The sequence below is a fragment of the Sorex araneus genome, chromosome 2 (genome assembly GCF_027595985.1).
Source record: "Sorex araneus isolate mSorAra2 chromosome 2, mSorAra2.pri, whole genome shotgun sequence".
In the NCBI taxonomy this organism is placed as follows: Eukaryota; Metazoa; Chordata; class Mammalia; order Eulipotyphla; family Soricidae; genus Sorex; species Sorex araneus.
In genome coordinates, this window is record NC_073303.1 from 244,880,123 (window position 1) to 244,904,057 (window position 23,935).

General features: G+C 43.9%; 3 protein-coding genes across 4 annotated transcripts; 2 read left to right on the plus strand and 1 right to left on the minus strand.

Annotated features, from left to right (window-relative positions):
• Positions 1-313: 313 nt before the first annotated feature.
• Positions 314-1,243, plus strand: LOC101547519 (olfactory receptor 7A17-like). Its single transcript, XM_004614965.1, has one exon. The coding sequence runs from the start codon at positions 314-316 to the stop codon at positions 1,241-1,243; it is 930 nt and encodes a 309-aa protein (XP_004615022.1).
• Positions 1,244-1,889: 646 nt separating this feature from the next.
• LOC101547798 (ribosomal biogenesis factor-like) lies at positions 1,890-2,192 on the minus strand. Of its 2 annotated transcripts, XM_055129604.1 has the most exons (2): positions 2,070-2,192; positions 1,890-1,970 (listed from the first exon to the last, which is right to left on the minus strand). In XM_055129604.1, exons 1-2 carry the CDS (start codon positions 2,190-2,192, stop codon positions 1,890-1,892), a joined length of 204 nt encoding a protein of 67 aa, XP_054985579.1. The 2 variants fall into 2 exon arrangements, with proteins under 2 accessions (XP_054985579.1, XP_004615023.1); XM_004614966.1 differs by having other exon boundaries at positions 1,890-2,192.
• A 19,597-nt stretch (positions 2,193-21,789) lies between these two features.
• Positions 21,790-22,758, plus strand: LOC101548064 (olfactory receptor 7A17-like). The gene has a single exon (XM_004614967.2). It carries the CDS (start codon positions 21,790-21,792, stop codon positions 22,756-22,758), a length of 969 nt encoding a protein of 322 aa, XP_004615024.2.
• Positions 22,759-23,935: the final 1,177 nt, after the last annotated feature.

A 23,935-nucleotide genomic window follows, 5' to 3' on the forward strand; every position in this document is an offset into this window, starting at 1 on the left:
CTTTTCTTTGTTCCCCATCAGAGCATTAGGGAGCTTACTTTCTTGGCTTCCTATACTGCTTTTGACAGTCAGTCATTTCTCAGCATACCTCCCTGAGTGTCTCTTATTAAAACCCTCAAATACCTGTGAATTTTTTAAAACATTAGGAATGGGATAAGATTCAGTATATAGTGATTACTCAGAGGATTCTCAGTAGGGAGCATTTTCCATGAAAAAAAAACACTACTGTGGAATTTCAAATTCTTTTGTAAATGATAACGCTTTTGAAAACTGCCATGCTATTTATTTCTTTCCTGGTAGTCCTCTCCATCACATGGAACCAGGGAACGATACACACATTTTAGAATTTCTCCTAACGGGACTGTCAGAGGAGTCAGAACTGCAGAGCCTCATCTTTGTGCTTTTCCTGTCCATGTACCTGATCACCGTGCTGGGGAACCTGCTCATCATCCTGGCCGTCAGCTCAGACCCCCAGCTCCACACGCCCATGTACTTCTTCCTGTCCAACCTGTCCTTCGTGGACATCTGCATTACCTCTTGCACCGTCCCCAAGATGCTGGTGAACATCCAGACGCACAGCAAGGCCATCAGCTATGAGGGCTGCATCACCCAGATGTACTTTTTCATCCTTTTTGTAGAATTGGATGACTGTCTCCTGACCGTGATGGCCTATGACCGCTATGTGGCCATCTGCCACCCCCTACACTACACGGTCATCATGAACCCTCGGCTCTGTGGATACCTGGTTCTGGTGTCTTGGGTCATTAGTTCCCTGCATTCCTTATCACACAGCTTGTTGGTGTTGCGACTGTCCTTCTGTACGAATGTGGAAATCCCCCACTTTTTTTGTGAGCTCAAGCAGGTGATCCAGCTGGCCTGTTCCGACACCTTTCTTAATGACATGATGATCTACGTTGGATCCGGACTCATGGGCGGGGGTCCATTCGCTGGCATCCTTTACTCTTACACTAAGATCGTCTCCTCCATCCGAAGAATCTCCTCAGCTCAGGGCAAGTATAAAGCCTTTTCCACCTGCGCGTCTCACCTCTCCGTGGTCTCCTTGTTTTATTGCACCAGCATTGGGGTGTACCTGAGCTCTGCCGTCACCCAGAACTCGCACTCTGTGGCCATCGCCTCGGTGATGTACACGGTGGTCACCCCCATGCTGAACCCCTTCATCTACAGCCTCAGGAACAAAGACATCAAGAGGGCTCTGAAACGACTCTTGGGGATGAGTCAATAATTTGAGAGACAATATTTTGTTAGTCATTTGTGACAGCAGGACCAAGAAGCTCAAGTTTGACTTGCTCATACTTGATCAGAATGTGGAAGTTGAATTGGCCTCCTTTATGACATTCTTTACTGTATATGTATGTTTTGTTTTTACTGTACAGCATTTTCTCTGTCTTGTTGATGGCCATTAGTTTCCATTTTTCTGTATTCCTATACTTCCCAGGATTTCCAAACCTTGACTCAGGAGTGTGTGTGTGTGTGTGTGTGTGTGTGTGTGTTTAATTCAAAAATAGTTTTAATTTTTTACTCAGAAATATTAAAAAATTTTCTGTTCTTGTCCCAAAGCAGCTTGGATTTGTAAACATTTTCTCATGGCTTGGATTTGTAAATATGTTTATTTATTTATTTTTCTCTCAGATGGATAACATAATGCCAACTGATTTCCCCTGGTTTTCCTGAGGAATCATTGTGAGTAGTGTTACTGATATGAAAAAGCGTACAGCTTAAGACCTTTAACTTCCGTATTTAGGAAATATAAGAAAACAAAGTGTACTTTAACATTTAAATCAATTTTGTTAAATTGATTATGATTATTTTTATATGAAACATTTAATCTATTGGTCTTTGGGGGAGTTTGCTGCATCACCAGTGCTGTATTACAACTGAGCCATTAACTTGGTAGCTTTATCAACATTACCTGGTTCATTGTCATGACACTGCTGAGGAACCAGTGGTTTCTGCAGAGGCTCCAGGGAAAGGCCTTTTGAGAAGCGTGCAAGCTCCTTTTGTATGTCTACAAAAGCTTTGTTCATTCTGTTGACCTTTTCCTCATTCACAATATTTATCTTCTTGAGGTTAGTGGTGATTGACTTTGCTGTGTTCTTAGCTTTCAGGTGTTTCTGGGTGGCTATGTGGAACACGTTCCTGGTCTTCTGTCCTCTTAGTTTGCTTCTGGCCATTGCCAGCTAGAGCTCTAGCCCCCCCTAAATTGCTTATGATTTAGTGTATTTAAATTAATATTCTTTAATATACTTCCTTTACTATAATTCCCTATTTAGGAAATATAAGGAAGCAAGAGCTGTCACTCGGAGTGACATTCCTCATTCTTCTTACTATTGTTTTTGCTCTTTCTGAGAAAAAAGATGTGATGATCGACCAATTTATTTGCTAGCAATAATATTGGCTTAGATGTTGGAAGTACTCAGCTAACCTGTACGTCATTTGGCGGACATCTTTACACTTGAAACTGACCAGAACCTATATTTGATAATTCTGTCCAATTCTGTTCCATTGGCTCATAATTGCAAGATACATCTCAGAAACAAACATGAGGGAATTGAAAAGTGTCCCAAGTGTATTGCCTTGTCCTGGAAGGTCATGCAATACCTAAGAGTCACGTGGGAAATCCATAGGTGGAAGGAGAGAGGAGAGGGAGAGTTTGCCCAGACAGTTGCTCTCTCTCAGTATGGAGTGTGATTGGAAAGGTTCTGTCTAGGTTTAGCAGTGTTTGCATGTGACTAGAAGATTTCAAGAATGAGAGCAGAAGAAAGCTTTGAGGAGTGAAAAGCAATGACAACTCTATGTTCTTTTCTTCCCTCCCTCCCTCCCTCCCTCCCTCCCTCCCTCCCTCCCTCCCTCCCTCCCTCCCTCCCTCCCTCCCTCCCTCCCTTCCTTCCTTCCTTCCTTCCTTCCTTCCTTCCTTCCTTCCTTCCTTCCTTCCTTCCTTCCTTCCTTCCTTCCTTCCTTCCTTCCTTCCTTCCTTCCTTCCTTCCTTTCTTCCTTCCTTCCTTTCTTCCTTCCTTCCTTTCCCCAGAAATCTTATAAAACATAGGAACTTTCTGGAACAGAAGAAGCCTGGGTGCTTATCTAGTGCTTATCACTAGCTGTGGAACACAGTGATATGCTGATTCAAAGGGATGTTTTGAATCCTGAACAATTTTGTAAACCACGGTGTTTAAATAAAGTATATATAGGGGAAACCCCCCAAAGCAAAATAAATGTTTTTAGATAGATACCTTAGAAAGAAAAGACATAATTCCAGCTACTTGTGTTGCACATAAAGATTTCGTGTAAGCACTTAATCTATAAATTTTTGCATTTTATAACTACAATTTTGGTTTTATTATATTATTTAGTGTTTAGTATCCCTACCCGAGTTATGACTAAGAATTGAATATCAAATATGTATCTTTCAGGAAAAAGTACACGGAGAGGCATATTGATGCAGTGTGACATAATTGGATCATAAAGATAGGAATAAAATGAGGAAGCAATATTGCAAACTGCCATTGCAAACTGCAAACTAATTCCTCAAAATACTTATGTTTCATGCCACAGTTATACTGCGTTATACTGTTATACTGGAATATACAGTTATACAGTATACACAGTATACAGTTATACTGTTATACTGGAAGATTGGTTTCCAAATAAGGAATTTAATTCATTGTGGTGAAAGTTTGGTACATTTATTTATTTATTTATTTATTTATTTATTTATTTATTTATTTATTTTTATGACTGAATTGTCTTCCTGTTTCTGCTTGAAAACATGTAGAAATACCTACATGGGTGACTTCATATTCTTCCTGTACTAATATTTGTCATAAATGCTACGGGTGCTGTGAAGGGACAATTGCCATTAATTCTGCATCTCCTTCATAGTTAGGATCCTCTTGGATCTTCCTAATTGAGATGCTGTACACAGTTTGAATTCTTTTCCTGTCATGCTACTTAGGCCACCACTTTTCCTAGACATCATCATTCTTTCAACCTTTCCTCGTTACCTGTCACACAGACTCCGGTTGAGGTCATTATTAATATTGTGATCTCAAATCAGCTTGGATACCTGGATGATCACAAATGGCTTCCTTAAACATATGCCAACATTTTATTTTTTATTATTTACTAATTTTTTGTTCTTTGGGTTATACCCAGTGGTACTCAGGGATTACTCTTGATTCCTTACTAAGGGACCACTCTTGTTGGGCCAGGGGACCATATGGGATGCCAGAGATTTAAAAAAAAATCGTAGGTATACCATGTGCAAGACAAGTGCCTTATCAGCTGTACTATCATTTTGGCCCTTCTCATTTTATTTTTGACCTTTTGGCTTTTTTAGATCACACCCAGCAATGCTCAGGGGTTACTCCTCGCTCTGCACTCAGGAATTATTCCTGGTGATGCTTGGGGAACCATATGGGATGCCGGAGATTTAACCCGAGTCAGCTGTGTACAAGGCAAATACCAAGCCTGCTGAACTATCATTGTGACCCCAACCCTCTAATATTTTTGATATAGGGAATTCCCAACAGAAGTGAAGTGACATCACACTTTCACCCTTCAAATTTTATTGTAAAGCAATAGTAATTAACACAGTACAGTTTTGGAACAAAACAGAGACACAGACCTATTGAGTAGTGGGTGAGAAACTGGGGACATTGATGGAGGGTAGGTCCCACTGGTGGTGGGACTAGTGTTGGAACATTCATTGTCTGAAACAACTGTATAATGATTTGTAGATCACAATGTTTAAATAAAGTTTCAATCCTTAAAAAAAAAGGAATAGAGGTCCCAGAAATAAATCTACATCTATATGGAAATTAAAGTTGTGACCAAGGAACCAGTAAATAATAGAGAACCATTTAAAAAAATATTGAAGGGCTGGAGTGATAGCACAGCGGGGAGAGCATTTGCCTTGCACACGGCCGACCTGGGTTCAATTCCCAGCATCCCATAGGGTCCCCTGAGCACTGCCAGGAATAATTCCTGAGTGTATGAGCCAGGAGTAACTCCTGTGCATTGCCAGGTTTGACCCAAAAAGAAAAAAAAAGAAACTTTATTTAAACATTGTGATTTACAAAGTTCTTCACCAAGTTGTTTTAGGTATTCAGTATTCCAACACTAGTGCCAGCACCAAGGTGTCCTTCCCTCTGCCAACAAACTAGTTTCCCACCTACTCCCCAAGTCTGCTCCCTTCGTAGGCACAAAATCATTCACTTTCTATTGCTTGTTGCAACATGGATCTCATCACGGTGTTACTAAAGTCCTGGCCTGAGGATTTGCCGAGCTGCTAGGTGTGAGCTGGGCCTTTTGTGTTATTGTTTTTATTCACTGAGCTCAGCGGGCTTCCACTCAATGTTCCCGTTTAATTTCCCTTGTTTCTACTGGGCAGCTCTGGGAAGTGTGAAGGTCTTGTGTGGCCACTTCAGGAGCTCTGGAACTGGGACACTCAGCGGCCAGAGTCCCTCTGGCATCTTTCCGGAAGACGTTTCTCTGCCAGCGGTGGGAGAGGGATGTGGATTCGGGGAGTGCTGGGCCTTTGGAAGGGTGGGGACTCAGCCTGCTCCCGTCCTGCTAAGGCTCCAGAAATCTGGGCCCGGTGGCCGGCAGACTTGGTTTTTGGTCACACTCGGTGATGCACAGGCATTACTCCTGGCTCATGCACTCAGGAATTACTCCTGGCAGTGCTCAGGGGACCATATGGGATTTTGGGAATTGAACCCAGGTTGGCGGCGTGCAAGGCAAAGGCCCTACCCCCTGTGCTATCACTCCAGCCACATTATTTTTTTGCTTTTTTTCCCCAGAGTTGGAATAACTCAGCCTGGTGTCTCTCCTGAGATCTGCCGTTATGGAAAGCCTATTTATTTATTTATTTATTTATTTATTTATTTATTTATTTATTTATTTATTTATTTATCTATCTATCTAGCTGTCTTTTTGGGTCATACCCATTGATGCTTAGGGGTTACTCTTGACTCTGCACTCAGGAATTACTTCTGGCAGTGCTCAGAGATGTCGAGGACTGAACCTGGGACAGCCAGGTGCAAGGCAAACACCCTCCCTGCTCTCCTATTGCTCCAGCCCATGGAGAGTCTCTTTATTTTTTAAAATTTTATTTATTTATTTATTTTTACTTTTTGGGTCACACCTGGCGATGCACAGGGGTTACTCCTGGCTCTGCACTCAGGAACCACTCCTGGCAGTGCTCAGGGGACCGTATGGGATGTTGGGAATTGAACCCGGGTTGGCTGCGTGCAAGGAAAATGCCCTACCCGCTGTGTTAGCACTCCAGCCCCTTGGAGAGTCTCTTTCATAATTGATATTAGAAATGCTGGACAGGCACATGTCAAAACCAAACCAAACAAACTAACATCCCCCAGCCCAAAGGGTCTAAACCTCCCAAAATTAGCACCATACAAAAAACAAAAACAAAAACAAAAACAACAACAAACCTTTATATCCAAACCAGCCTCTACCAGGGCATCAGTATTCACAATACTGAGCCATTTATTTAGAATTAATGTGAATACTGAATAATAATAATATGTGAATATTGAATTTCATGTTAAAATTGTTGCATGTAAGTACCTTCTATATTGAGTGCTCATATTGCTCGTTATATATTCAATCATGAAGGTGTCTCCACCTCGTAGAATACCACTCATTTCTTATGGATGCTTTGTTTAATTTTGCCACCTTATTAGTGATTCTGGGCTTTCTGGGGATAGAAGCGGGTTGGAATGCTGCCAGCGCAGGAAGCTTTTACTCTATTACTGTCTCTTGGGCCCACCTTGCTTATTAGTCGTCTTTCTCCCTTGTGTCCATTTATTTATTCTCTCTCAACAATTTTAGTGACTTTTTTTGTGTTCATGGCACATAATGACCCTACTGTAGTGGAGCATTCTCTTGACACACTTATGGGAGGTCTGCCAAGTTGATTTATCTTCTTCTAAGTGAAGATAATTGGCTGTTGGCAACTTGTTTAAAGTTTCTTTCAAAACTGGTCTAGCATCTCAAACTCTACAACACGAATAAACCAGTAGTAGCACACCAAATGGAGAAGGTAAACAATCTAACAATACAGAAACACAGAAGGCTTCACCTGCAATATCTTAGTAATCTCGCCTACAAGAACTTAATGTCTTCATGATGAGATACAACAAAGTATTGGTCCACGGTTGGAAGCCTCTGGGGAGAAGACACTTGGGATAGGGATGGGACCATTAGGACAATGATAGATAGAAGTGATCACTCTGGATAAGAACTGCATGCTGAAAGTAGGTAAAGGAATAGACATGATAACTTCTCAGTACCTGTGTTGCAAACCATAATGCCCCAAAGAAGAGAGAGAGGGAGAGGGAGAGAGAGAGGCAGACTGGCAGACTATGGGAAGAGGGGGAAGGGAAACTGGGGACATTTGTGGTGGGAAATTTACACCGATGGAGGCATGGGTGTTGGAATGACTGAAACCCAATCATGAAGACTTTGTAATGGTGTATCTCATGGTGATTCAATAAAAGAGATTTGAAAAGGTCATCAAGACGAAGAGAAAAAACAAACAAACAAACCCCTCCAAACATGTAGCTCATCTTGAGGAGAGCATGAGATATGGGGTAGCTGGAGTTTGTTTTGTACTTCTCTCTCTCTCTCTCTCTGAGTGTGTGTGTGTGTGTGTGTGTGTGTGTGTGTGTGTGAGATAAACAGTCCCAAAGTCATTGGCACTTATAGGCTCACACACACAAAAATTTAGTTGTTAAAATTTCAGCCAAAGTGTAGGCAGAAGTAGAGGACCCAATGCAATTTTTGGGTTGTTTTGGAATAAAAATAATAATGTGCAAATGACAACAAATGATAAGGAACTCTCAGTGTTTGGAAATCTCAGCAGTGGCTGGGAAACTTTTGTTCACTCAACATTTTCTGACAGCATCTCTTAAACACCATCTTATTCTTTTTTTTTTTTCTTTTTGGGTCACACCTGGCGATGCACAGGGGCTACTCCTGGCTTTGCAGTCAGGAATCACTCCTGGCGGTGCTCAGGGGACCATATGGGATGCTGAGAATCGAACCCGAATCGGCCGCGTGCAAGGCAAACGCCCTACCTGCTGTGCTATCACTCCAGCCCCACCATCTTCTTTTTTATTATTATTAAGATGACTTCATTATTAAGCTTGAATATTTATTTAAAATTTTTTTGTTTTTTGTTTGGGGCCACATCCAGCAGTGCTCCTATTTATTTATTTTTGAGGGTCATACCTGGCAATGCTCAGGTGCTACTTCTGGCTCTGCACTCAGGAATTACTGCTGGCAGTGCTCGGGGGATCATATGGGGTGCTGGGGATTGAACCCGGGTCTACTGTGTCCAAGGCAAACACTCTCTCCGCTGGCCTATCACTACAGCCCCTTCTCTGTCTTCTTTGGGAGAAGTATTTCAATTCAGTAGGCCAACAGGCTGGTGGTTCAATACAAGGGTGTGGTCTGGGTCAGGTTCTGTGGGGTTGGGGACCACCAGGGTCATGTTTGTGGTGCTTCCATATCACACATGGTGATACTCAAGGGCAATACTCTAGGGCTCCCGAGCTATGCCCGACAGTGCTCAGTGAGTATGTGTTGCTGGAATTTCAATATGGTTCCTGTTACAACTCTTTCTTAAAATGTTTTTAACTGATTTTTTTTTCTGGCCACATTTCTTAGTGCTCAGGGTTTATTCCTGGCTCTGCACTGAGGGATTACCTGTAGAGCTCAGGGGACCCCACTGGGTGCCGGGGATTAAACCTGTGTCAGCATGTGCAAGGCCAGTGCTCTATCCACCAGACTATTGTTCTGCCTTCCTCTACCCCCGGAGATTTAAAGATATAATACAGGGGCCGGAGCGATATTACAGCAGGTTAGGGTGTGTGCCTTGCATATGGCCGACCTGAGTTCAACCCCTGGTATCCCATTGTGTCCCCCAAGCACTGCCAGGAGTAAGTCTTGAGTGCAGAGGCAGGAGGAACCCTTGAGCATCACTGGGTGTGACACAAAAAGCAAAAAAAAAAAAAACCCAAAAAACAAAAAAACCCAAAAAATCCCAAAAAACAAAAAAACAAAAGCCAAAAATGATATAATACAGATGATTGTTCCAACCCCATCAAAAAATGGGGCAAAGAAATGAACAGAAACTTTACCAAAGAAGAGATACGAATGGCCAAAAGGCACATGAAAAAGTGCTCTACATCACTAATCATCAGAGAGATGCAGATCAAAACAACCATGAGATACCACCTCACACCACAGAGACTAGCACACATCCAAAAGAACAAAAGCAACCGCTGTTGGAGAGGATGTGGGGAGAAAGGGACCCTTCTACACTGCTGGTGGGAATGTCGGCTAGTTCAGCCCTTTTGAAAAACAATATGGACGATTCTCAAAAAACTAGAGGTTGAGCTCCCATTTGACCCAGTAATACCACTGCTGGGAATATATCCCAGAAAAGCCAAAAAGTATAGTCGAAATGACATCTGCACTTATATGTTCATCGCAGCACTGTTTACAATAGCCAGAATCTGGAAAAAACCCGAGTGCCCTAGAACAGATGACTGGTTGAAGAAACTTTGGTACATCTATACAATGGAATACTATGCAGCTGTTAGAAAGAATGAGGTCATGACGTTTGCATATAAGTGGATCAGCATGGAAAGTATTATGCTAAGTGAAAAGAGCCAGAAAGAGAGAGACAGACATAGGAAGATTGCACTCATCTGTGGAGTATAGAATAACAGACTATAAGACTAACGCCCAAGAATAGTAGAAATAAGTACCAGGAGGTTGTCTCCATGGCTTGGAGGCTGGTATCTCATTCTGGGCAACTCAGAGAAGGGAACACCAAATAAAATGTGATTGGAGGTCATGTGGGGGAAAGATGATGCGGGCCCGATATAGACTAGAGACTGAACACAATGGCCACTCAACACCTTTATTGCAAACCACAACACCTAATCAGAAAGAGTGATCAAAAGGGAATACCCTGCCATAGTGGCAGTGTGGGGTGGGGGGAGACAGGGCTGGGGGGGGGAGGGATGTTGGGTTTACTGGTGGTGGAGAATGGGCACTGGTGAAGGGATGGGTTATCAAACTTTGTAAGGGAGAAACATGAGCACAAAAATGTATAAATCTGTAACTGTACCCTCACGTTGACTCACTAATTAAAAATAAACTATTAAATTAAAAAAATACAGATGATTGTTCAGTATTAATCTTTTTTTTTCTTTTTTGGGGGAGGGGTCACACCCAGCGATGCTCAGAAGTTACTCCTGTCTCTACACTGAGAAACTGCTCCTGGCGGTGCTTGGGGGACCATATGGGATGCCAGGGATTGAACCTGGGTCGGCTGCATGCAAGGCAAATGCCCTACCCGCTGTGCTATTGCTCCGACCCTTGTTCAGTATTAATCTTTGGAACAAATTTTAAATTTGGTATAAATTCAATTTCTGGGAGGTCATAACTCTGGGAAAGCAGTGATGCTAAATTTTTTCCATTCTGTTCAGGACCCTTAATAACACAATCTCCAGGAGAGTTTTCCTTTGGAACAGACAGGTGTCGGCAGGGAAAGAAAGTGCTTAGTGGCTGGAGTACCAATGAACAGAACTGGATGCCATAAATAGCTTCTCTGTGCAGTGCTGGGCAGGACCTGGTGGTCACTAACACTGGAGATGAGGCTTCATTTCTTCTTGACAGAGGAAGAGAGCTTGTCTGCAAGAGAGCTTCAGTCTCTGATCACTGACCCTTCGGGAGGAACTTGGCCTTCCCCACAGACATCTTCATGAACGCGCGTCCACTAAGCTGTAGGTACTGCAAGCAAAGGCCAAAGAGAATCAAAGACAATCACATGTACCAAAGGCTCTGGCCAGCCTCCAGCCCACCTCTAGGATGCCAATCATCTCTATGGCTGCTTGGGGGCAAGCTTGTTAATTGCTGGTTTCTGAGCACTGTGTAGAGGAGACATGGGCATTGGGTGCAGCAGTGATGAACTTTGGAGAAAATTCCCAGAGTGGGGGAAAAAGATGCTCATTAGATACGAGACGTGAAATCTTTCAGAGCTTACATTTGGTGCTGAAGGACCCAGGGCCTCACACAGGCCAGGCAAGCACTTGCAGAAGGGGACATTTGTCTGCACAAAAATGGAAATCAATGACATGATTGCAAAATAGAAATGATAGCACTCTGACTAGCAATGCCAGTTGTGTGAAGTCATTTATTTTGTTTTTTTCTAGCAATCACCATGACCACATGAAACCTCGGAATCTCACGATGTCTCATATATATATATATACATATATATATATACATATATATATGTATACATATTCACCAAGCACCCAATTCCAGTCTCACACTGCCCCTTCTTCCATCTCCTCCTGTCCCCCATGCTAGTCTCTGCATGCCCCATCCTGCAGCCTTGATCTAGCCCAAACCTCCCAAGGTTGGGTGTATAACTACACCCAGGTCAGGTAGCACAATTAACATATGAAAGCTCTTCCTTTTGAGGTAAGCTCTTCTAAGATAAGAGAAAGATCTCCTGTATCTAGGACATCTGCTCAAGGGCAAAAATACCACTTAGGGGTGTTTTTCTCCTTTCCTTACTCCAACAACCATTTAACCATTTATCCCATTTATCATATCACGGGCCGACCTGTGTTCGATTCCTCTGCCCCTCTTGGAGAGCCCGGCAAGCTACCAAGAGTATGGAGCCCGCACGGCAGAGCCTGGCAAGCTACCGGTGTGTATTGGATATGCCAAAAACAGTAACAGTAAGTCTTTCAATGACAGACGTTACTGGTGCCCGCTCGAACAAATCGATGAGCAACGGGATGACATTGATGATGTATACATATATACATATGTATATTATACATAGCACTGTAGCACTGCTGTCCTGTTGTTCATCGATTTGCTCGAGTGGGCACCAGTAATGTCTCCTCCATTGTGAGACTTGTCATTACTGTTTTTGGCATATTGAATATGACATGGGTAGCTTGCCAGGTTCTGCCGTGCGGGAGGGATACTCTTGGTAGCTTGCCGGGCTCTCAGAGAGGAACGGAGGAATTGAACCTGGGTTGGCCATGTGCAAGGCAAACGCCCTATCTGCTGGGACTACCTGCTCCAGCCCAATAATAATAGTAATAATAATAATAACAACTGATAGTTTCTTAGGCATTTATAAGATGTCCTAAGGTTTCATCTCATTATGATACATTTTTTATATTCAAGTTCTGCATAAACATTGTGTAGTATTAGATTGACAAATGGCCATTATATGCACATATATGCTCATCTATGTTACATACACATACATATAAACATATATTCACCTTCCTTTGGTATCTACAACATCAATCTCTGCCCCTCTGCCGAAATGTAAATAAATAGGTACACTTGTGACTTTCTTTTTTTTTTTTTTTTTAGTAGAATCACAGTCATTGGGCTACACTAGCATGTGACAGGGATGAATGGAGACGTTACTGGCTCTTGCTCGAGCAAATCAATGAACAATGAGATGACAGTGATACAGTGATACAGTGAGTGGAATCACTATGAGATACACAGTTACAAAATTCATGATGGGGTTTCAGGGTTCACAATTGGGTTTCAGTCATACAATGTTCCATCACTCATCCCTTCACCAGTGTACATTTCCTACCACCAATGTCCCCAATTTCTCTCCCACCACTGCTACGGCCCCCCCCAACATGCCTCTATGACAGGCACTTTTCTTCTCTTTATGTCTCTCTCTGTCTCTCTCTTTCTCTCTTTCCTTTCGGACATTATGGTTTTGTGAGAAGCAGAAGATTCCTCAGTATGATCATAGAAAAAGGGGGAATGTGAGAAGCAGTTAGTTCATCTCTTCTCACCCTGGTCGTAAAGATTGTAGGGGGGCAGCCTTGGCCATGAAGGATATATGACTGAGTTAATGGACTAAAAGAACTACCTGGTGTTTGTACAGACATGGAGCTGGAGCGTCAGGAGCTGGCACACCCGTGTCTTGTATCCTGTGTCTAACTGATAAGATGCTTTCCTGATGTATGGGAATGTTTTGCTTTCTTGATGTATGGGAATTGGGAATGTCTTCCTAATTGGGAATGTTTTCTTGCTATATTGCTCTTGTATGCTTTTGTTCATTTATGAAACGTTTGAAGTTACTTCTGCCTTTGAAAGTGTTTATCTTTGAGCTTGTTCCTGAGGCCTGTGTGCCCAGGATGGCTATATAAACCCTCGGCTGTAAGCCCTCGTGTCGAGCTCTGACCTCCTGCTTCAGCAGGACAGCTCGGCCCCAGCTAGCTGGAATAATCAAGTCTCGGTGTGTGTTTTGCAATCCCGCTGGACTCTTTGTGTCTCTGAATACTGAGGGGTGGTCTCGATCCTAACAGTTTGCAGTACAGATACTAAAAGGGTGCCCCTTTACCTACGTCCAACACCCACTTCTTCTACAGCGTCATCATTTCCAGCTATCACTGTCATAACAGACTTCTCTATTCTAACTTCCTTTCTCCCTCCATCACTTGAAGCAACCGTGGACCAGTCTTCCTGGGTCTGGTTTCTACTGTTCTTGGGTATTAGTCTCTTACTATGTTTTTTTAATATCCCACAAATGAGTGCAATCATGATAGGATTTAATTACCTTCAAAGCTAGAGATGACCTTGATAAAAAACTTAGAGATAACTTTGTATTACTAAATAATGCATTTGTTTTCAAGATAAACTTGGAACCAGAGATGTAGGGAAACTTGGTATCATGAAGGATGAGATTTTTGTTTTCTTGCAATGGTGTCGAGACAGCATATTTGGTGGCTTCTTGTGGAATTATCCTATATTTCTCCTGGACAACTTCCATTGCTGTCTACCAAGACAAATCTATTTAGACTTGTTCTAGATACATTTCTAAATTTTATCATGATTATCTTCTTAATTGTCCCATAAATACTATAGGGACAGCAAAACCTTGCATTATCATTATTATTATTATTATGGCAAAACAATATTTATTATTAATCTCTGAGTTCGTTTGATGGAGCTACTGTAACATAGTACAGGAGATTCGGTGTTTTAAATTATAGACATTAATTTTCTCTCAATTTTGGAGTAATTTCACATCAAATTATAGGTAGATTTGTTTATTCTGACATTCTCTTTACTTGTAGATAGTGCTTTTTCTAATGTCTTTACATGAAACTTCCTGTTTTAAAACAAAATTACTCATAATAAATTAGAAACCATCTATCTTAATTTTATTTTTTATTTTTTTTGCTTTTTGGGTCACACCCGGCAATGCACGGGGATCACTCCTGGCTCTGAACTCAGGAACCACTGCTGGCGGGGCTCAGGGGACCATATGGGATGTGGGAATCGAACCTGGGTTGGCCGAGTGCAAGGCAACACCCTACCTGCTGTGCTATTGCTCCAGCCCCTCGAAATCTTTTTAAAATTAAAAAAAAAATTCATGGGAGAGCCACAGCAGGCAATGCTCAGGACTGACTCCTGGCTCTGCACTCAGGGATCACTCCTGGAGGTGTTCAGGGGACCATATTGGACACCAGGTATTGAACTTGGGTTGGCCATGTGCAAAGCAAACACCTTACCCTTAACAATACTACGGCTCTGGTCCCAAATATACTTACATTCTTAGGTAGCGGAAATTAAGGCATCCACAAATGTATTGGGGGGTGGGGTGGGAAAAATTCAACCCAGAAAAGATATCACTAAATATACCGAAGGTGTTTTGTTAATCAAAATTTAGTTGTTATGGGTCTTTTGAGAAGAGCTTGCAAACAAACTTTCTGTTTATTTATTATGTCAGTGTTCACTGTATCACTGTCATGTTCGTCGATTTACTCGAGTGGACACCAGTAATGTCTCTATTTCACTCAGCCCTGAGATTTTAGCAGCCTCTCCTTACTCATCTTTCCCAAAGATTGAAAGCTCTTTCAGGGTCAGGGGAATGAGACCTATCTTTACTGTTTTTGGCATATCGAATACACCACGGGTAGCTTGCCAGGCTCTGCTGTGCAGGCGGGATACTCTTGGTAGCTTGCTAGGCTCTCCGAGAAGTATGTATATATATTTTACTGTATTAGGGATATGAATACGCCATGGGGAGCTTGCAAGGCTCTCCTGTGTGGGCAATAAACTCTTGGTAGCTTGTCAGGTTCTCCAAGAGGGAGAACATGGCTATTAGATGTCACTTTAGTGTTAGTACAGGGAAAGTACCAGCAGAGTCACACTTAGAGGCAGAGTTTCCACTTTTCAGCACTCTTCATCCATTAGTGAGGAGGAATGACCCCCCCTCCTCCTGGCTTAATGGACTTATTGTCTTCATGTCCTGTGGGAGGAACTGGACTGCAGATACTGAGCCCACCTTCATCTCCGGCCTCCTGGGCAGGAAACCAGGGTGAACTCTGGGACTGTGAGCTGAAGATCTTCCCCTTTAAAAAAAAAACACCAAACCTACCTCACAGGGATCTATGAAGTTAAATGAACCTGAAGGGGGACAGGCAAGATTAAACTAATTCATATCTGAGATTTTCTGAACCGGAGTAGGAGTCAAAATAGTACCTTATAAAATAAAATTTAAAAATTAGTAATAATAAAAAAGTAAAATTGAAACTGGAGTCACATCACAGAACTGAGATTACTGGGAAGGAGGCAGTGGGAGATGGAAGAATGGAGAGTGTGAAATAAATTGTGATGGTGGGGCCAGAGTGGTAGGATAGTGGGTGGGGCGTTTGCTTGGAATTGGCTGACCTGGGTTCGATCCTCAGCATCCCATATGGTGCCCTCAGCACCTCCAGGAGTGATTCCTGAATGCAGAGCCAGGAGGAACCCCTGAGCATTGCTGGGTGTGATCCAAAAAGCCAAAAATAGAAAAAAAACAACCCACCAAAACCCAAAAAATAAAAACAAAAATTGTGTTGGAGGGGCTGGAGCGATAGCACAGTGGGTAATGCATTTGCCTTGCTGGTGGCTGACCTGGGTTCAATTTCCAGCATCCCACATGATCCCCCGAGCCCCGCCAGGAGTAATTCCTGAATGCAGGAGCCAGAAATAAGTCCTGTGCATTGTTGGGTGTGAAACAAAAGAAAAAAAAATGTGGTAGAAGGCTATTGACACTTTTGTTTTTGGTTTGTTTTGGGACCATACCTGGTGATGCTCAGGTGTTACTCCTGGCTCTTCGCACAGGAATCACTCCTGGCAGTGCTTGGGGGACCCTATGGGATGCCATGGTTCGAATGGAGGTCTGCCAAGTGCAAGGCCCATGCTCTACCTGCTATGTTATCTCTTTGGCCTAGTATGAAAGAACCTTTAAGGTTATAATACAGGTAGTCATTTAGTATCAATCCTTGAGGAAAAATTCAAGTAAGGCATTAAGCAAGAGGTCTGTGAGATTCGAACTCCGTTAAAGAGGAGAGTTCATGAGGTTAAAAAGTCGAAAGCAGATTTTTGTGTATTCTCATCTGTTCCATTGGGAACACAGGAAAACTTTCCTTTGGTCCAGACTGGTGCCAACAGGGAAATCATATGTGTGGAGTTGGAGTAACCAAAGGGAAACGTGCCTAATGAGCAGACATGGGGCGCTGTAAATATCTCCTCTGCGCAGCCTGGGGCTGGTCTGGACCTCCTGAAGCACAGATTGAAGTATTGATGCTTCATTTCTGCCTTCTGAAGACTGAGAGCGTGTATGGACGCGAGCCTTCCTCTCTATCGACAACCATCTTGGTGGAATTCGGACATCCAGGTGAGCCTCTCAGCAGTACATACTATAGAAAAGTGTCAGATGGGGCTGGAGAGGTGGTCCAGCAGGGAGGGCATTTGCCTTGCACGTGGCCAACCCAGGTTTGAGTCCCAGCATCCCATAGGGTCCCCTGAGCACAGCCAGGAGTAATTCCTGAGTGCATGAGCCAGGAGTAACCCCTGAGCATCGCCAGGTGTGACCCAAAAATTGAAAAAAAAAGAAAGAAAAGTGTCAGGGGTTCAGGAGGAGAGAGGGAGGGGAGAGAGAGGAAGAGAGAGAGAGAGAGAGAGAGAGAGAGAGAGAGAGAGAGAGAGAAGAGAATCAAGCAAAGACATGAAATGTGGATACTGGTCAGACTGCAGCCAAGCTCAGAAATGGAGAGAGAGAGAGAGAGAGAGAGAGAGAGAGAGAGAGAGAGAGAGAGAGAGAGAGAGAGAGAGAGAGAGAGAGAGAGTTAAGCAATCAAGCAAAAACATGAACCTGCGGACACTGATCAGACTCCAGCCAAGTTTAGAAATGGGTGGTCCCTATGGCTGTTTCCTTGCAGGTGAATTACTGAGGGATAATGATGGTGCTTAAAACAGAGTGATAGTACAGTGTGTGTGGGTGGGGGTGGGGGTGTTTGCCTTTCATGTTCCTGTGGCTGATCCAGGTTTGATCTCCAATATCCCATATGGTCCTCCTGAGTACTGCCAGGAGTGATCCTTGAGTGTACAGTCAAAAGTAAACCCTGAACATAGCCATGTGTAGCCTCCAGATAACAAAACAAAACAAAACAAAACAAAACAAAACAAAACAAAAGTGAAGTGAGCATGGAATGTTGCAATGTAGAGGTGATTGCAAAATGAGAACAAAAGTGCACTTTTTTTTTCTTTTTGGGTCACACCTGGCAATGCACAGGGCTCACTCCTGGCTCATGCACTCAGGAATTACTCCTGGCAGTGCTCAGGGGACCATATGGGATGCTGGCATGTGAACCCAGGTTGGCCATGTGCAAGGCAAATGCTCTACCCACTGTGCTATCGCTCCAGCCCCCAAAAGTGCACATTTTAAAGAAGGAATGGAAAGAAGAAATTTCTCCTATTGGTAACAGAAGTCTTCTCAAGGATCTTGCCATTACTGAAAATAGGAAAATAGATGGCAACGGGATCTGCAGGAACTAGAGGAATTCCTTTTTATTGTTCTGATGGGGGCGTATTGGAAAGTGCTTTGAAGACAATGTGATTCATTTAGATAAAGATCCAAACCAATTTGGTATATTATGGAGTAACACCAATAATGAGGTATTCAAATTTGTTATGTCAAAATGTCATGGCACATACTTAATTTTATTTTTTTCTTATTTTTTTTAATTAAAGAGCCATGATTTGCAAAGTTACTGATAGTTGAGCTTTAGACATTCAATACTTCAACACCAGTCCCTCCACCAGTGCCAACTTCCCTGCACCAGTGTTCCCAGATTCCCTCCCCACCCCAACCCTCCCTCCACCACTGCCTATCAACTTGACAGCCACATTACAAAGTTTCACTGGTTGCCTCTTTGATTTCATGTTTTCAGTTCTGTTGAATCTGTGTTTTGGGCAGATAGCTGTACCCCTCATTCGTATCACTTACATAACTGAAGCCCCGAAGACTGTTCACCCATCACTTCTCATTCTCTTTTTCCACCTACTGATTTCTTTCTTTCCCTGTCTGTCTCCTCTCTAAACACTGGGGTCAAGGCAGGGGGAAATCGAGTTATCCCCCTTTTACTGCAATACGTTTCCTCATCATGGCACATACTTGAAATTATTTTAATTTTCAGTTTTATTTTTGTTTTATGGGCTACATCTGGCAATACTCCTGGCTCTCTCTTCAGGGATCAATCATGGAAGCATTCAGGGGACCATATGGGGAAACAGCACACATGCTTTTTAACCTATGGTCTTCCTAATTTGATTTTTTTCATCCACACTGATGCTGTGAACTTCTTCCTATTTTGTTTCGGTTGCATTCTCTGTTCCACTCTCTTTTTGGGTCACACCCGGCGATGCTCAGGGCTGACTCCTGGCTCTGCACTCAGGAATCACTCCTGGCAGTGCTCGGGGAACCATATGGGATGCTGGGAATCGAACCTAGGTCCGCTGCATGCAAGGCAAACGCTCTACCTGCCGTACTATCGCTCCAGCCCCGACACCTTTCTTCTTACTCTGTCTCTACTCTGCCCCTCTGTTCCACTCTTTTAAAAAGCTGCATTGAGGGCTGGAGCAATAGCACAGCAGGTAGGGCATTTGCCTTGCACTCGGCCGACCTGGGTTCGATTTTCAGCATCCCATATGGTCCCTCAAGCACCGCCAGGGGTAATTCCTGAGAGCAGAGCCAGGAGTAACCCCTGTGCATCACTGTGTGTGACCCAAGAAGAAAAAAAAAAAGCTGCATCAAGTCACTGTGTATCCCGAATCACTTGTTCCTGTCATACATTTTATTTCATAACTTCTCATGTGCTTAAATTTGATTTGAATAAAGATACTACAGACCCATATTCCATTCTAAAATTACAGAGACAAAGAAATCAGATGACATCTCTGCAGCCTTAGACCTTTCATTATCTACTTATTTGTTTTTGTTTTTGGGGGCCACACCCAGTAGTGCTCAGGGCTGACTCCTGGCTCTGTGCTCTGGGATCACTCCTGTCAGGGCCTGAGGACTCTATGGTATGCCGGGAATTGAACCTGGGTTGGCCTCGTGCAAGGCAAGCAAGTGCCCTACCTCTTGTACTGTCTCTCTAGCCCTGCCCGCTTTTTTGGACTGATCATTATAAAAGAAAAGCCAGGCATGAGAAAATCAATGGGGAGGGGATCATTTTCTCAGGCACAGATCCTCTAAGCAAAGTCATGGAGATTAAGGTCATCATGGTATGTGCCAGATTTCTAGAAGATTGTACAAAGAGACTAGAATGATGGGCAAAACCTTCAGAGCTGGAAGTAGGATGTGCCCAGTAAATTAGTGAAAGATGGGGGGCCCGAGAGATAGTAGAGTGGGGTGGGCAGTAGCTTTACAGGCATTTGATCGGGTCCCATAGGGTTCCCCCCCCCCCCCAGCCCTCCCAGGAATGATCCCGGAGCACAGAGCCAAGAGTAACCCCTGAGCATCACTGGGTGTGGCCCCAAAACCAAAAGAAAGGGAAAGATTGGTGAAAGATGAGACAAACCAAAATATCAATAATAATAACAATAACAACAATGATAATAATCGTCAGAAAGCACGTTACACATGAAAATCGAGAAAGGGGCCCAACCCACACAGGCTCTTGTGCATTGGGTAGCTACGGGAAAACATGTTCCACATGATCTCAAATTCCTTCTCTTTCCGCTCGGTCTCAATCTCTGCTTCTTTCTCTTTGCATTGTGTGTGCATATTGTCATGAGTATAAGTCACAATTGGGGACTGAACTCACTTATTCCAAGGCGGGTCTTGTAACAGTTCAGGGATTTAAGCCATAGCGGTTAGCGCAGAGGGGATCGATTTTATTTTACTTAAAAATTATTTTTACTTTATTATTATTATTTTAACAACAAGTCTCACAATGGAGGTGTTACTGGTGCCCACTCAAGCAAATCGATGAGCAATGGGATGACAGTGCTACAGTGCTATTATTATTTTATATTGAATCACCATGAGATATACAGTTACAAAGCTGTTCATGGTTGGGTTTCAGTCATCCAATGTTCCATCACCCGTCCCTCCACCAGTGTGCATTTCTCACCACAAATGTCCTCAGTTTCCCTCCCCCTCACTCCTCCAGCCTGCCTCTATGGCAGACACTTCTCTCTCTCTCTCTCTCTCTCTCTCTCTCTCTCTCTCTTTCTCTATCTTTACTTTTGGACATTTTTGTATGTAATAAAGATACTGAGGGTTTATCATGTTTGTTCCTTTACCTACTTTCAGCACACAGTCCTTATTCGAGTGATCATTTCCAACTATCTTTGTCATAGTGGTCCCTTCTCTATCCCGAGTGCCTTCTCCCCCAGCACTTGTAGCAAGTTTCCAACCGTGGACCAATCCTCTGGTCCTTGTTTTTACTGTCCTTGGGTACTAATCTCATCTGTCACTGTCACTGTCATTCCGTTGCTCATCGATTTGCTTGAGCGGGCACCAGTAACATCTCCATTGTTACTGTTTTTGGCATATCAAATATGCCACAGGTAGCTTGCCAGGCTCTGCTGTGCGGGCAGGATACTCTCAGTAGCTTGCCAGGCTCTCCAAGGGGGGGCGGAGGAATTGAACTGGGTTGGCCTCGTGCAAGGCAAGTGCCCTACCTGCTGTGCTATCGCTCCAGCCCCTAATCTCATACTATGATTTTTATTAATATACCACAAATGAGTGTGATTATTCTATATCTGTGCTGTTCCTTCTGACTCATTTCATTCATCATATTAGGAGGAGACCTATTTTACTTATTTTGTAAATTGAATCACAGTGAGATATGGTTAAAGAGCTTTTATGATTAAGTTTCAGTCATACAATGATCAAACACCCTTTCCTCCACCAGTGTGCGTTTTCCACCCTCAATGTTACCAGTATCCCTCCTGCCTCCCCCTCACCTCATTCCACGCCCTGCCTCTGTGGCAGACACCTTTCTTCTTTTCTTTTTTTTCTTTTTGGGGTCACACCAGGCAATCCACAGGGGTTACTCCTGACTCTGAACTTCAGGAATCACCCCTGGCGGTGCTCAGAGGACCATATGGGATGCTGGGAATCGAACCTAGGTCGGCCGCGTGCAAGGCAAACGTTCTACCCGCCGTACTATCGCTCCAGCCCCGACACCTTTCTTCTTACTCTGTCTCTACTTTAGGGCATTATGGCTTGCAATACAGATACCAAAACAAACAAATAAACAAACAAAAAGAACCCAAGTTCATTATTCTATTGCAGAATATTAACAGCCACATTCCAACAGCAGTAGATGGTGCCAGAAATTTTCGAGAAAATTTGTCACTCTATTTCCCTCTTTCCTGGCAGTGACCTTCAAGATGAGACCAGCAAACCTCACGAGAGTTTCAGATTTTCTTCTTTTAGGATTTTCTGAGGAGCCAGAGCTGCAGCCCCTCATCTTTGGGCTCTTCCTGTCCATGTACCTGGTCACCGTGCTGGGGAACCTGCTCATCATCCTGGCCACCATCTCCGACGCCCGCCTCCACACGCCCATGTACTTCTTCATCTCCCACCTGTCCTTCATTGACATCTGCTTCACCTCCACCACCGTCCCCAAGATGCTGGTGAACCTCCGGACGGAGAGCAAGACCATTACCTACGAGGGCTGCCTCACCCAGATGTATTTCTTCGTTCTCTTTGGAGTGTTGGACATCTTCCTCCTGGCGCTGATGTCTTACGACCGCTTCGTGGCCATCTGCCACCCCCTGCACTACATGGTCATCATGAACCCTCAACTCTGTGCGCTGCTGGTGTTGGTGTGCTGGGTCATTAGTGAATTAAACTCCTTGCTACAGTGCTTAATGGTCCTGCACCTGACCTTCTGCCCGGAGATCCCCATCCCCCACTTCTTCTGCGATCTCAATCAGCTGGTTCAACTGGCCTGTTCAGACAACTTCATCCCTACCTTGGTGCTTTATTTGCTGTCGGCTCTGCTGGCGGGCGGTCCCCTGGCTGGCATCCTTTACTCCTACTCCAAGATCATCGCCTCCATCCGGAGAATCTCCTCCGCTCAGGGCAAGTATAAGGCGTTTTCCACCTGCGCTTCTCACCTCTCCGTCGTCTCCTTATTTTTCTGCACCGCCCTGGGAGTGTACATGAGCTCCGCTCTCCCGCATAACTCACACACGAGCTCCATCGTCTCGGTGATGTACACGGTGGTCACCCCCATGCTGAACCCCTTCATCTACAGCCTCAGGAACAGAGACATCAAGGGCGCTCTGAGAAGACTTTTTGCGATGATGGTTCTGAAAAGACCCTTCGTCCTGGGCCTGAAGTTGTGCTCATGAATGGGATGGGGGGGCGGGGTGGGGAAGCATCGCAAACAGGGGTTGTGACACTGTACACAGAAACTGTGCTTCCATATGTTTCTTGGAATTTCAAGTACTTTGTCATTCGCTTCTCTTTTTTTGCTTTTTGACATCCAGCAATGCACAGGGGTCACTCCTGGCTCTGCGCTCAGGAATTACCCCTGGCGGTGCTCGGGGGACCCTATGGGATGCTGGGAATCGAACCTGGGTTCGTCGCGTGCAAGGCAAATGCCCTATCCATTGTGCTATCACTCTCCAGCCCCCGTCATTCATTTCTTTAAAAAAAATTTTTTTGAGGAGCCACTGCTAGTGGTGTTTGGTGGTAACTCCTGGCCTTGTGCTCAGGAATTACTCTTGGCATATGGGATGCTGGAAATCGAACCTGGGTCAGCTATGTGCAAGGAAAGCGCTCTACCTGCCGTGCTATAGCTCCACCCCTGTCATTCACTTCTTCGTACATAAGCATTGCACCTCACTATTCTTTGTTTCATACATCCACAAAGTTCCCTCTGTCTGTTTTAATATATTCCTTCGATTATTTCTCAGACATATTGGAAATGATTTGAAAAAATTTTTAATATTATTTTTTTGTTTGTTTGGGTCACACCTGGATTAGCTCAGGATTCACTCGACTCTGTGCTCAGGGATTTCCCCCCCACCATCAGTGCTTGGGGGGCCCTATGGGGTGCCGGGGATTGGACCCAGGTGGGCTGCGTGCAAGGCAAGCACCCACTGTTCTATTGACCCTGCTTAAATTTTTAATCTTATATGCATATCTTAAATATAATCTTTTGCAGGTGATCAGGAGAAATAATACATGTTTTGTTTTTTGGGGCCATGCCTGCTGGTGCTCTGGACTCATCCCTGGCTCTATGTTCAGGGACCCCTCCTGGTGATATTCCCTGGGATCTCATGGGATGCTGGGACTCAAACCCAGGTCGACCATGTGCAAGGCAAGAGCCTCACCCCCTGTACTATTACTCTGGCCCAGGCCAAATGCTTTTGAACATGTTATTTAATTAATTATTATTATTATAATTATTTTTGCTTTTTGGGTCACACACGGTGATGCACAGGGGTTACTCCTGGATCTACCCTCAGGAATCACTCTTTGCAGTGTTGGGGGACCAGACGATTGGGCAAGGGATGCTGGGAA

Bases quoted from the DNA above. Each gene is read 5' to 3' on its own strand.
- LOC101547519 (XM_004614965.1), top strand. From the start codon at position 314: ATGGAACCAGGGAACGATACACACATTTTAGAATTTCTCCTAACGGGA.
- LOC101547798 (XM_004614966.1), bottom strand. From the start codon at position 2,192: ATGGCCAGAAGCAAACTAAGAGGACAGAAGACCAGGAACGTGTTCCAC.
- LOC101548064 (XM_004614967.2), top strand. From the start codon at position 21,790: ATGAGACCAGCAAACCTCACGAGAGTTTCAGATTTTCTTCTTTTAGGA.